Source organism: Lepidochelys olivacea (assembly GCF_965140295.1).
Source record: "Lepidochelys olivacea isolate rLepOli2 genome assembly, chromosome: 7".
Taxonomy (NCBI): Eukaryota; Metazoa; Chordata; order Testudines; family Cheloniidae; genus Lepidochelys; species Lepidochelys olivacea.
The window spans coordinates 85431927-85446549 of NC_140417.1; the positions used below are offsets into that span (position 1 = coordinate 85431927).

The window sequence follows — 14623 nt, forward strand, 5'->3', positions numbered from 1 at the left end:
GGGGGCGACACACGAACCGTGACACGTCACCACGCCGCGGCCGCACGCAGCGCGCGCTAGCCAGCGCGGCGGACCCATCCCCCGGAAGCAGCCGGCCGAAGAGGTGCTACGTATTTCCGGCGTGTAGCTGGCGGCTGCCGAGTAAGTGAGTGGGCGCTGACGCCTGTCGAGGGTCCGCAGCCCGGGTCAGCCGCAGGGAGAGGAGCCGCGAGCGGCGGCGGCGGGGGGAGGTGATGGGCGGCGCGGCGCCAGGGGTCCGGGCAGGGGGCGCTGGGCCGCGGTCGGGCCGGGCGGGCGGGGGGGGAGCGGAGCGGAGTGACACGCAGTCGGTTTGGGTGGGAGCCGCTACGCGCGCAGAGGGGGCCCAGCGCGGGTGAGGGAGCTGCTCTGCCGTGGGGGGCGGGGGTCTGGCTCCCTTCTCCGTGCGCTGCGGGCCCTCCTCGCTCTAGCCTGGGCCTGTGGGTCTAGGGCAGCGGGGTTTCCGCTCCCGGGGGCTGCCACACGCCGGGGGCGGACCGAGATAGTCAGTCCAGAGCATGGGGGCCTTTGAGCCCCGGCTTCAGCCGCAGGCACTTAAGTAGGGCGACCCGATTGTCAGGACGCGGGTGAGTACATGGCCAGGTGCCTTGTGGGAACTTGGCCCCTGTGGCAGACACCTCACCCCGGCCTAATTACCGTATCCTCACGCAGGATTTCAACATCCTCCCCGGGCACCTGTTTAGTACGTTAAATTTATTTGCACGAGGATCTCTTCCTCCTTCTGCAATTACTTTTTTTTTGGTCACTGTAAATGAACCTTTAGCCACAATCGTACTTATGGCAACAGTAGGTTTCTTTAAAAAGTTCCTCATTTGACTTGTACTTAAAAAATCACTGCAGACTTACAAGCACAAAAGGCATAATGACATAGGAGTAAACAAGACAAGTTGAAAGCATTAGTTGTGGCTTGTTGCAGCCAATAAACCTGCAATTCCCCTTGTAATACTTGTTCTTTTGCTAGGCTTTGTTTTTATTCAGTTGCACTGTAGCTTTTGAGAAGGAAAACCTTGACTGAGGATTTGACTTGCCTTTCATTTCCATTCTGACTACTACTGAAATGAGAGGGTGAACTCTCTATGTATTCCAGAGTCAACCAACACATAGTTTTACAAAGATTGGTCTAATGGACTTTTGAAACCATTTACATTGTGTATGACCAAAACAGAGACATGCAGTTTATAAAAAGAAAAGAAGTACTTATGGCACCTTAGAGACTAACAAATTTATTTGAGCATAAGCTTTTGTGAGCTACAGCTCACTTGGCTCACAAAAGCTTATGCTCAGATAAATTTGTTAGTCTCTAAGGTGCCACAAGTACTCCTTTTCTTTTTTCGAATACAGACTAACACGGCTGTTACTCTGAAACCTGGCAGTTTATAACTGCACCAGAGAAGTGTGGTAATGAGCATGATAGTTAAAAGAGCAGCAGATACATAAGGGTAATTCAGGAAGCAGCTAGAAGTGAGCAGTTATTGTTAATGTAGAAGTTAGTGGGATGTTTCATGCAATGGTGCATCCTAAAATGCCCACAGACCGATTACTTCAGTATTGTTAGTACACCAACTCCACTGTTACATATAGCTGCTTGCATGCAAGCATTTGGTAATGCATGCAGTCTTAGAACCTGTTTGTGGAAGAGGACATGTTGACCTAAAATGAGGTTTTTTGAAATGCTGTTTGAAAATTTCCAGAGATCTTTAACATCCACTCAAAATAGGGACTAGGGATCAGACACCCTCTTTCAACTCCAGTAATATTTGGGTAACAAATTTGAATTCAGCCTTCTGGTGCAGAGGCAAGTATACTTTCAACTAGGCTTAGCCAGTCAAATAGTGTCAATAGATCAGTCAAATGACCAGTCAAATCATAGCAAGAATACCCTGATGTAGGAGGCAGTCTAGCTTTCTGATTGCATCATGATGTCATTCTTTTTTTTTTAAGAACTTGATTTTCACATTTTTCTGAGATAAAATAACTCAGTTAAGTAACTTGTTTGTTGTAAAAAGAAAAGGAGTACTTGTGGCACCTTAGAGACTAACCAATTTATTTGAGCATGAGCTTTCGTGAGCTACAGCTCACTTCATCGGATGCATACCGTGGAATGCATCGGTATGCATCCGATGAAGTGAGCTGTAGCTCACGAAAGCTCATGCTCAAATAAATTGGTTAGTCTCTAAGGTGCCACAAGTACTCCTTTTCTTTTTGCGAATACAGACTAACACGGCTGTTACTTTGAAACTTGTTTGTTGTAATTAGTCATGAGTATCTATCTAAGGCTAAACCTTTTGGAGTCTATAAAGTCTTACTTTTTTGCTGCTGTTATGGTTCTGATAAATTAATGCTTTAAAATATTTGATCATTCTTAACGTTATATGACCAGTCAATTGACCACTTATTTTTGGACCTGTCAAATGCCTATCCCTACTACCAACTGAATTTTGCTGGCGTATAGGGATTAAGGTTTTTACCCATAAATGTCTCATGTTTATTTTCTTGCAGGCAACAAATCTTCAACAATGTCTTTCATTTTTGAATGGATTTACAATGGCTTCAGCAGCGTGCTGCAATTTTTAGGTAATATTTCAAGTGTGTATTCACCATCAAACATAAGTTTATTTAACTAAATAGATTTTAAATCATTCTGATTAAACCAGTGCAAATGCAAACAGTACTGGTGAGATGATGGTGGTAGGATTAGTTCATTTGTACCTTCATTTACGAAGTACCTAAGTAGTAAGAGTAGCTTGGTCCACAGTTGAATTTTAAAAAAATGTAAGTCCTATAACATATTAAAACATTCCTTCCCCTTTATTTGGTGAGCTCTACCTCGTACTGTACTGCTGTGCAGTAATCAGATGCAGTTTATAATGAAGATACTCTCCCCTTCCATGATACTTTTGAGACAATTACCTAGTCCTCCTGATTGTCTGAGTTTTATGGACAAAATTGTAGGTACAGAGGTTAGGTGACCTGCCCATAGTGTTTCAGGGAAATCTGTGGCTTACTTTGAAAGAGAACCCATGTATAACTCCAGTCCTTCTGGTTTACAAGTTAGACATAGAATCATAGAAATGTAGGGCTTGAAGGGAACTTGAAAGTTCATCTGATCCAGCCTCCTGTGCTGGGGCAGGACCAACAATACCTAGACCATCCCTGAGAGGCATTTGTTTCACCTGGTCTTAAAAACTTCCAGTGACGGAAATTCCACAAACTCCCATGGCAGCCTATTCCATTGCCTAAGTATTAGAAAATTTTTCCTAATATCTAACCTAAATCTTCCTTGTTGCAGACTAAGCTGATTACTACTTGTCTTACCTTCAGTGGACATGTAGAATAATTGATCACTTTCCTCTGTATAATAACCCTTAATGTATTGGAAGGCTGTTATCAGGTCCACCCCCCTCAGTCTTCTTTTCTCAACATACGCAGTTTTTTTTATCCTCGCAGGTCAGTATTTCAAAACATTTTATCATTTTGGTTGCTCTTCTCTGTCCTATCTTCTCATTTTTGTGGACTCTCTCCCATTTGTCCACATCTTTCTTAAAGTGTGGTGCCCAAAACTAGAAATAATACTCCAGTAAAGTCTTCACTGGTGTGGCGGAGTGGGACAATTACCTTGTTGTGTGTAAGACGTATGACACTTCTGTTATACACACCTCAGAATATTAGCCTTTTTTTGCAATTTCATCACATTGTTCGCTCACATTCAATTTGTGAGCCACTAAAATCCTCCTGTGCACTACTATCACCAAGCCAGTTATTCCCCATTTTGTATTTGTGTATTTGATTTGTCCATCCTAAGTGTGGTACTTTGCACTTCTCTTTATTGAATTTCATTTTGTGGATTTCAGATCAATTTTCCAATTTATCAAGGTCCTTTTGAATTCTTATCCTCTCCTCCAAAGTGCTTGCAACCCCTCCCAGTTTGCTATTATCCATAAATGTTATAAACATATTCTCTGCCCCATTATGTAAGTCATTAATAAAAATGTTGACTAGTACCAGACCGACCTCTGCGATACCCCCAAGGTACATCCTCCTAGTTTGATATTGAACCATTGATAACTACTCTGAGCACATCTCCGCAATTGTTTTCAAATTTATTTCCAGTCTTTTCAATTGATTTTCATGCTTTCCCTTGAACTGTATCTTTTCTATTTCCTATTATTTAGCTACTTAACTCTTATTAATGAGGCTTGGAAAATGTATCCAGTACCTGCTGGCCCAGGGACTAAGTCTTCGAATTGCCAGGCCAGCATACTCCAGCAACCCAATCCATGTATTCTTCTGTCCAGTGTCCTGTTAATTGGATTCTCCCACCAAATACTGGGGCCCATGACATAAGACTATTGCTAGTTGAACTGAGCTCAACTCCATATCTACACACTAGACCCAGTACACCCCAAATTGATGCTGATTGGGTACAGATAGAACAATGTTATTGCTACCTTCTCCAATAAATTAATAATGCACAACCGTCTGGATAAATCAGTTTATGGTGGCCCTGTGCCAGGTGCTTTGTTGAAGTGGGAGGATAGCTCACCACAGACAGAATCACCCTCTGACCCTGACCTCAGCTGGCTCCAAACCAGGGAGCAGTGTAGTGGTGGGCCCTTTGTCTACCATTCTAGAAGATGGCTGTTTCATTGCGGGTGCGGAGGATTCTGTGAGAGTGGCCTTTCTTATGTCTCCACTCCAGCAATTTGCTGGATTGGCAAGTGTGCCCATGCACAGAGACTTTCATTGAGGTGGCATGGTAGTATCAGTGAGGTCCCACCTCTGTGTAGAGACCTCTGCTAGATGGCTGCAGGGAAGCCCCCTTCAGTGGGGATGGGGATGGGTGAATACTCCTGGGGGCTCCCTATTCCTAATGATGGCAACCAGGGCTTTCTGACCACCCCTATCGTTGACAGTCGCATCCCCCTTTTCTTCTCTAACACTGGTGGCAGTTCTGGATCAGTGCAGATTTGAAAAGGTCTTATTGCATCTGTTCACATTTGGAAGGCTACCTTCACAAACAAGTTCCAGAAAACTTTTAAAAATAAAAGCTCAGATGCTGCAGAAAATGACACTTGTCCAGGAAAGATCTGCACTTAGAAATCGATTTTTCAAGCTCTGTTTATGTTTACGCAATCTAAATAGCATTCTCATTACTTCATTCTGTTTCATATTCTGCTCTTCTTGCCCTAGATGAGACCATTTAGTTTTACCTTCTTGTGAGTAAAATCTTAATTCCACTTTTAAATGTCTTCAATGGCAGATTAATTTTTAACCCATTACATCTAAGGATTGGTTTCTTCTGATCTATTTTATAACAGGACCTAGTTATACATAGACTTGATGTAGCTTTGTTCTCTTCAGTTTTTCATGTATTCCATAGATATGAAAATGGCTTTCAAGAAAAGCTTGAAGGTCCTTACAGAAATGAGTTTTTGTTAGGTGGAGCCAAAACTAGTTTAGAAAATACTGTCCAGTCTCATAATTAATACTTTGCTCTACCCTCCCAAAACCATAGGTTCATTTCCCAGTGTTGTGTTCCCTGTGCTGCGGGTTTGTGGGTACTGTTTTACACTGTTGGTTTTGGAAGGTGTGGATTATGTGATACCACTGCAGTATTTAATATCTGTATTAGATCATATTTCTGCATGAGAGCAAATGTAAACCTGTTGAATTTTCTTTTCACTTCCAGGATTGTACAAGAAATCTGGAAAACTGGTGTTTTTGGGCTTGGACAATGCAGGTAAAACCACTCTTTTGCACATGCTCAAAGATGACAGATTGGGTCAACATGTCCCAACGCTACATCCAAGTAAGTTATCCAGCGATCTGATTTTACTGAGTCCATTGTTCATGGGATTTTCCTCATCAAAATCATTCATGCAACTAGATATTGAGCTGTAATGATGAAAAATGCCTTAATAATAGTTTTCATCTTTAGAGATTGACTTAATTTTTTAAAACTGACCGTGAGGATTTTTGTGTGGTGTCTGTCTCTTGAGGTGAAATTAAATTTAACTTGAGTAAGTTTTGTAATGAAACATCAGTAAAACTATATAAAGTGAATGATTTGTATCCACAGTGGCTTTATCCTTTATGAAATAGATCCCTCATACCATTCTGTGTATGGTGGTTGGAATTATTATTTGAAATTATTAATATTAATAATATAGGAAATGACCAAACATCTGTTTAACCATAAACTCTTTAAGTCCAAAGGCCAAATGGTATTTAATACAGTTGCTCTAAACATGTCTGCTTATTTTTAGGCTTTTAATCACTACACCCAAACAGTTAAAAAAAATATATATATATATTTAAGTATACTGAGCAATATACTTACAAATAGGTAAAACCTAGGGGAAAACTGTCTCATCCTGCTGTGCTCCAGCATGATCAGGTGGGGTCTGACACAGAACCTCAAATTCATAACTTTTTATACTCTTCAGCAAACAAATGGTGCCATAGCCAATTACCACTTTAGCTAACAACTAGTTTGAGACAGTTCACCCTCATTTTTAATTTTAATCCAAATAAGATTTACAACATCCTTCTTCCTGAGGTCTTTCCTCCTTATCTTTTCCCCTCCATCCTGCTAACAAACAACTTTTTCATTTCACCTAGGCTCACATAGAGGTAACACTGGTACATGGGGTGGGAAGGTCCATGTTGACTCTTTTTAAGACAGGTTCGTCTTGTCTCATTGAAAACCACCTGCAGTCATCCCTATCAGAGGCCTTCTTTTTAGGAACTTCTTGTTTCATTAGTTATTCTTTGAACCAGAAATCTTCCCTACTTCATTCCTTTTGGCCTTATATAACTCATTATTTTCAAGGCCTTCCTTCTACTTGCTAGTCAGGTCCTTTCTTTACAACACATGTATATTTCCTTAAACTTAACCTAACTCTAATTCTTCGATTTTTATATTTATCTTACAGTGGTGTTAATAGGTGCAGTAAATATGGTGGATGTGATAATGGCTGCAATTCAGCTAACTCAAGACTTTATTCCTCCTTTTTTAGCATCGGAAGAGCTGACTATTGCTGGAATGACTTTCACAACTTTTGATCTTGGTGGACACGAGCAAGGTAAGAATAGACTTTTTTCAGAATTGGGGAACAGAAAAGAATATTAAGTGTTACAGTTCATGCTGACACTAATAATTATACTAAACTTTAACCGCCTTAAGCAAAATATATGGGAGACCACTAACTATGGGCTCTTTTATTTTAACATTTAGAATTAGGTAATATTTATTTATATGTAAAGTTAATCATTCTGATTAACTTATATTTCATTTACGGTAGCAGATAAATCTTGGTTCATCTGCTTGACAGTGTGTACAAATTCTTCCTTTCAGTACGCTTCTGTCTTAAATCTCTCCCTCACCGTAGAAGGCTTACATATGCATAGAACCACAATGAAGGTTCCTAAAGGTGGTTTGCAAGTGACTCTCTAAATAAAGTTGACCTTTCTTTGCTTTTTTAGAATGTTAGAGGTTATACTGAAAGCTTTCTGATTGTTTTGCCTTAGAAATATCAGGAATGTCAAATCTGGATTTCCTTGTCTTTTGTGAAGGCTCTTCTGTGAAACTTATCTGTATCATGAGCACTTATATCTTAATTGAAGGGGATGGGATGCTGAATTCTTAAGACTTCTCTTCTCCAAAATGATCATTAGTAATTGAAATCAAATAGGCTTCTAGTATTGTTTATTTTTAAATACCCTGACAAAAATCCCTTCCCCCTTGGTTTCTCAGCTTTGTGTCTCAACTCTGGGGTAGGTCACCATTTTACTAATTCTCCAGGTCAAGTGAGCCCTGGACTTCTAATGTTTAGAAAAACGTTTCAGACATCTTAGACCTCAAAGAAACAAAGGTCACAAACCCATTTTTCTTCTTGCATGTCACCTTTATCCCATGGTCTAAGCAGTCCTCTAAGGCTAATATGATACCATGGTGATGGGCTTGGTATAAGAACCTGAGCAGAACAAATTTTTAGCTTTTGAATACTACAAAAATGAGTTACCCTACTGTTGCACTCAAGTGGCTCTTCAACAGAGAAGTTCAAAAATAGTGTGAGAAGCCTGCAAAAAGGTCTGGTTACTTTTGCTGGTAAACCAGGTAGAACTGACAGTTAATACCAGTCACTGGCTTCAATCCAACTGCTCATCTGAAGTATTTAAACTTTTAAACAAATCATTCTTACTACTTTTCCTGAATGTGGGCATGCTGTCCCCTCAAAGCAGGGTTTTCACAGGGATGTTTGTTTTTTTCTATTCTAGCTCGCCGGGTTTGGAAGAATTACCTGCCAGCAATTAATGGGATTGTCTTTCTGGTGGATTGTGCTGATCATTCACGTCTCATGGAGTCTAAAGTTGAGCTTAATGTATGTTTCCAATCTGCAGTTTTTTCCATGTAGGAGCTATGTCCTGGCTTTACAAATGCAAATTTTCTACCCCTTCAAGTGGAGGATACAATAATATCTTGGAATAATCTTCCAAGCGTTATAATCTTCTTCCCTTCCCTTCCTCCCTTCAAAAAAAGTTGACTTGGTTAAAGCCCTTTGCATTTAAAAAAAAAAACGCAACCTAAAAAAAAAAAAGCAATGTTTGAGATGGAGAATTAAACTAATAAGGCCATTTTAACTATTGTAGAGCCACAGGAAGAACTTACACTTTTACTACATATACTAATACCAATTTAAAAATTGGCTGAAAGTTTGCATGCTCTCATAGGCTTAATTTGTATTTTAAAAGTCTTCCGATCATTTTAAATTGTCAGTGTACTTTACACAATGGCTGTCCTCAATAAACTCTTGTTATGAGATTTATACTCACTTCCGAGGAATTTTTTCCTCTTCAAAGTGCCATAACATCAAAAGATTGTTTTAAATTGTTGCCAGTTCTGATTTGAAGCAAAGAAATAAAAGGTTACTACAGATAATGAATTTTTATAGGGCATCATGTTAACACTTATGTTTTGCTGGTAGGCACTAATGACAGATGAAACAATATCCAATGTGCCAATCCTTATCTTGGGTAACAAAATTGACAGACCAGAGGCCATCAGTGAGGAGAAACTGCGGGAGATTTTTGGGCTTTATGGACAGACCACAGGAAAGGTAAGAAGAAAAGAGTTTGAGCCTTTGGCTATTAATAAAGTCATAGGGAACTGAATTAAGAATGAAATATTTTTTATAAATGTTTTTACGTGTTACCAAGAATGCACATCAGGATTTGTTAACCAGGTCATTCTGTCCAAACATTATTTGAAAAATATTAAAAATACTGGAGTGTTAATGGGAACTGTCTGGATATTTAAGACTTGGTACAGACATGGTATTTCTGAAAGAGATTGCAGTAGTTTGTTTGGAAGCTTTCTGTAATGTTCACCTAACTCTTCCACCCCTGTCTTAGGCATCCTTGCTCTTTTGCTTGTCTAGAAATGACTGTGCTTTCTTTCACAGCCGTGTTAAAAAGATGATTAAACAAATACTAAAATATATAGTGGAAAATGCAAGAATACACTTTCAGTGCACCATAGAGCTTTCGCATGCTATGCATCTTATATTTCAATTTTAAAATTCATTAAGTTGTACAACTGCTATATCAAAATAGTTGCCCAGATGTTCTCACTTAAAAACAGACTTGGCGTTGTCTGCTTCCAATGTTCTATTGCTCAACTGCCTATCTAAGTCTCTTGTTCACTGTAGTCTGGCTGTTGGGTCTGTAGGAGCAGCTGTTGAGGTGCAGTTAAGGACAACTAAGTTTAAAAGGCTATATAAAGAAGACTATAAAATAAAACTAAAGAGATCTCTGTAAGACTGGTAAGTGAAACTTCAGTAGGAAAATCTTGCTAGCCCAGCATTTGACTCCTGGATTACCATTTTGTAAGGATAAAGAAACTGCTCCTCCATATTCAATGCTTGTTGCAATTCTAACTTCTTCCTATTTTGTTGATTCTCCAGGGAAATGTGCCACTGAAGGACCTGAACACACGCCCTATGGAAGTGTTCATGTGCAGCGTGTTGAAGAGACAAGGCTATGGCGAAGGCTTTCGTTGGCTATCACAGTACATTGACTGATGTTTGGACAGACATAGAGTTTTACTCCTCTGGACTGATCCTGTTCATAGCTTCCTTATGGACTTTTCTATTAGAATGTGGAAGGCTCTCCTGCCACATATTGGCGTTGACCAAGAGACTCCTGGTTTTCAACTATCCTGTTGCACAGTGGTGACACAACTCTTTTCCACATGGCTGGGAGATAACTCAATTCTGCACACTGGTGCAAGTTGTCCCTTTCAGTTGCCATTGTTTCCCACAGAACCCATGGCTTTCAGTTACAATGGGGCTGGTGTGATCTGGAATTCAAAACTCTGCACGCTGTACTGCAACACCTGAAAAAGAGAATACGTCTCACCACTGTGGCTAATTGACTTAAAGAAAGCAATTATATTTTTTAAAAAAAGTGTTAATGTAAGCAGTGTCCCTTCTAACTTTTTTGGTTTAACATTTCTCTTGTTTGGTCCAGAGTCTATTAGGGTTTTTTTAATCTATTTAATGGTATTTAGATATTTCCCAAATTAATGAACCAAGTATCATGATATTAAAATCCTAAATAAACATAGATTTGGGCTTAAATGTTCTATAGGATGGTTGTGCTGTGTCACATTGGGTGATCATGAAGAGGGTGCTGTTGGGACTGACTTGTGCAATGAAGCTTCTTTAACTTACAGGGATTTTAGTTGAAAAAAGGACGCACACAAGCACATCTGTTCTGTGGCTGCCTCATGCTTAGGTGTTTGAATGCAGTTTCCAGCCTCAGCCTCCTAAAGTGGTGATGCTATGAAAGGGACAGTGTAGCTGTCTTGTTCAGTTTACCATCAGCAGTCTTTCTGCTGTAGTGGATTAGGTTTATTGGGTTCTCACTCTAGAATGTAGGATGTTCTTTGTTTCAGGGTTCCACTGTATTATAACAGTAAAAATCATGACATTATTTTGTTGTTGTAGCATGAGTGTTCAGCATTTGCATCTGATAAGGTTGTTCATGTAGACTGCACCAGCTTCTTTTTTTACTTAACAGACTTTGTCTGAAGTTTCATTACTGTCTAGAGCTCCTCCTTTTCAGTTAAATAAAATAAAGACATATCTTCCTCCACAAGGGGTGGTGATACTTAGTTGAAACTTATTCAAGCTTTCATAACTGGAAGGTACCCTTCATTATTAGGGGAAAGTGAAGAATCTTATTGTGACACTATGCAATGTAATGCCTGAGAACAGCTTGTGCGTATTTGCCTTCCACAACCTCTTGCATACACCCAATAGGTCATGGAAAAATTATATATGAATGGGAAGTAAAACAAATCTTAGCTCTTAAACCCTGTTGCTTCTTGTCCCAGTGACATTATTCTGATTAATCCCCACACTAGATAGTGTTATACTCCTGTAAAGTGGAGAATAGATTCATCTCTAAGATGGCCTAACACTTAATTCCCTATACCAACATCTGTTACTCCTAATGAGGGAAAGAGGAACTTTGGGGATAAATTATTGAACTAGTACTCAATTTTTTTTTGCCAGCTGATTGCCTTTCCCACAAGTTTTTAAGGTCTGGCTTGACAAAGCCCTGGCTGGGTTAATTTAGTTGGGGATTGGTCCTGCTTTGCGCAGGGGATTGTACTAGATGACTTCCTGAGGTCCCTTCTAACCCTGATATTCTATGAAGTAGTAGTGAGCATTAAGATAAACAGTTTATACTTATGCTGAGTTTGTCAGTTTGAGCCAGCTTCATCAACCATTCACTGAAGTGTCGGAAGCCATATATTTTTCTACGGTAAGTGTTGGAATCTCCTGCGTAAACGTCACTGTGGAGTACTCAGCAGTAGCATGGGATTCTGCCATGTGTCAGGTATGAATTTAGTTTTAAAACCAGAAAAGGGCTATCTGTGCTGCAAAAATGGTATATATGTTCTTCTGACGCTGGCATAGAAACATATAACCCTTATATTTCAATAAGTGAATGTTTGGTTTTAAGTTGAGCTGAGCCTTCTATGGGCAAAGGTTCAAGGAATGGCAGATTTGCTGAAGAGGAGGGGAACTGATAGAAGGCTGACTCATCCTAGGGTATAGAGGACCTATCTGCCTGCCTTTAGACGATGGGATGATTAACCTTCTAATTTGCTGTGATGTGTCCCCATTGGGCTGTACACCAATCAGTCACAGAAATGAGGTCTCTATGGGGTGTGCATATCACTTCAAACCTGTTAAAAGGGTTTGAATGAAGTGTCTTTCAATTTTGTTCAGATACTAATATCAAGGTGAGAGTGTTCATTAATTTGGTGTGAAGGCACTGTCATGAACCTGGCCTTCACTACAGTGGTTCCACTAACCAGCTGCTCATGAAAGCTTATGCTCAAATAAATGTTAGTCTCTAAGGTGCTACAAGTCCTCCTGATCTTTTTGCGGATACAGACTAACACGGCTGCTACTCTGACACCTGAAGACTGCTGATTTTGTTGCTCAGTCAAAAACACTGCAGTGTTACCATTAGAATCTAGGGTTAATTTATACTTGGCTCATGAATAAGAACGGTTGGTTTGGGGCTAGCTCCTACTGATCAGCATAAGACCTGGCAACTCTGATTATCTGTAACTGTGGGGCAGTTCTATTCTTAGTGTTTAGAAACTATTTAGAAAGTTAGTACCCTAACATAGTTAAGCCTTCTGTGAAAGTGGTGTGCCCACCACTGGCGAAAGGGAACAAGAGTAAATAACACGCCTCTGTTCTGTGCACCTGTAGACAAATATTGTTCCTGGAAATGTACTGCTGTAAAGTTTAATATATTTCAGAAATTTGGGTGCTGATAGTGTTACTGTATCTAGATAATTCTTCAGTCTGTTTTAGCAAAGCACTTACTCTATTATTCCTGGAAAAAGTGAAATCATGCAGATTTTTGCAAAGGAAGTTCATCTGTTTCCAGAGCATTTTATTAAAGTTTTTTTTAATTTAAAAAAAAAAGGTCCAGACTGGATGAATGGGTTCTGGCATTCTTTACATAAATGGTGAGGAAGACTGCATGTGGGATTATAAAACTGTTTGTGGAAATATGGAGAATGGAAAAACTGAAAACTTTGATAAACAGATCTGAAAGTCACGTTAGGGAATGGGAAGCCTAGTGCACAAGGTTCTTGCCAGTCCAAAGGTGAGAAAATAAGATGCGAATATCTAGACTCAAATCATTAAAGGATGTCAGATGTAAATAACACTTTACAGAATGCAAATGAGGATGTTGGAGTTTACATTTTAACTCAAGAAAATTAGGTAATAGTTCAAACCTGCCTGGGAACAGTGCTATTGGGAGGTCAGTTATAATGGCTTTGTAAAGATCTTGCAGGAGAAGATGCATTCTCCACTGGAAGGATGCTTGAAGTGTGGCCATGGTTTGAAAATGCACAAAGATGAGTGAGAGACCAAAGGACCTCTTAAGAATGAAGCTGAGAAAGCAAAATGAAAACAAAGATTGGGGAGAGAGTGGGTTGGAAAAAGCATAGGCCAGTGAAGTGATTCAAAGGTACATTGTACATAGTGCAAACCAGTTGCATAAATGGTCATGATTGGACTATCAGAAACACTTCGTGTGAGAATTGTGGTGCAATATCAGATCTGTGTTGGTAGCTTATACAGTACCTATCTGTATTGTACATGACTCTGGTATTAGTCTGTCACTCTCATGAGCAGTAAAATTCACCAGCTTCCTGGTCTTAAATATATTTATTAAAAGAATTCCCTGACTTAGTGGGACTTCACCAATGTAAAATGAAAGCGAGGTAAATAAGTGAATCAGATATGGAAAATATCTACTACTGCTCCTACTCCATCTTGCTAATACAGGTTGTTCAGTATTTATATTTGGTCATCTACTTTTAAATGGGCCAGGCAGTGTGGCTTCCACTTCCTTTGAGATTAATTGCAAGAGAGGTTTTCTTGACTTTTTCTCCTGTTTCTATTCCTCTTACTCAAATTCTTGTGAGGTTTACATCCCTCAACTGTGTGTAGATTTATGTAAATACATTTGTAAATACATTTGAATGTATTTTTTGTAAACAACAAACTCTTTATTTATCTAGCTGAGCCTTCTATAGGCAGAATTTATGGTCTGGCCAATTATTGGTGAAGAGGAGGAAAATGAACTGGTTCTCATTATTTTACTGCTCTCCCTTCACTTTGTCTATCTTCTGGGTAGAGCACTCTGTGCATTCCTTATAACTTACTATCTGCCCTTAGAACTTTCAGTCTTGGTTTCTTCCAGGTTTTTCCTCTCTCACTGAAACATTAAAATATTCCAGATTTTTTATTAAGTCCTGATCAAGTAATATGTTACAACTAGGTTGTTCTCAAGGCATTTTAACTGCATTTTCTGTTTTTCATTTTATCTAGTGACACATTCAAGAGATTTGGGTCTGATTTGTTCCCATCGAGGTCAGGTTGCAAGCTGATTCCTGCCTAAGCAAGAGCTCTGTTACACTGTGGCTTCTCAAGGGTGGCTTGGCAAAGTAGTGAATACAAAAGGAAGCTTGCAGATTGTG

The 14623-nt window shown here is 39.6% G+C and overlaps 1 protein-coding gene across 2 annotated transcripts; it reads left to right on the top strand.

Annotated features, from left to right (window-relative positions):
• Positions 1-11034, top strand: SAR1A (secretion associated Ras related GTPase 1A). 2 transcript variants are annotated; one of them, XM_084633269.1, is made up of 7 exons: positions 1-141; positions 2539-2613; positions 5729-5848; positions 7059-7124; positions 8320-8423; positions 9027-9158; positions 10005-11034. In XM_084633269.1, exons 2-7 carry the CDS (start codon positions 2556-2558, stop codon positions 10119-10121), a joined length of 597 nt encoding a protein of 198 aa, XP_084489395.1. In that variant the 5' UTR covers positions 1-141; positions 2539-2555; the 3' UTR covers positions 10122-11034. The 2 variants fall into 2 exon arrangements, with proteins under 2 accessions (XP_084489395.1, XP_084489396.1); XM_084633270.1 differs by lacking the exon at positions 1-141 and adding an exon at positions 212-230.
• The last annotated feature ends 3589 nt before the right edge of the window (positions 11035-14623 follow it).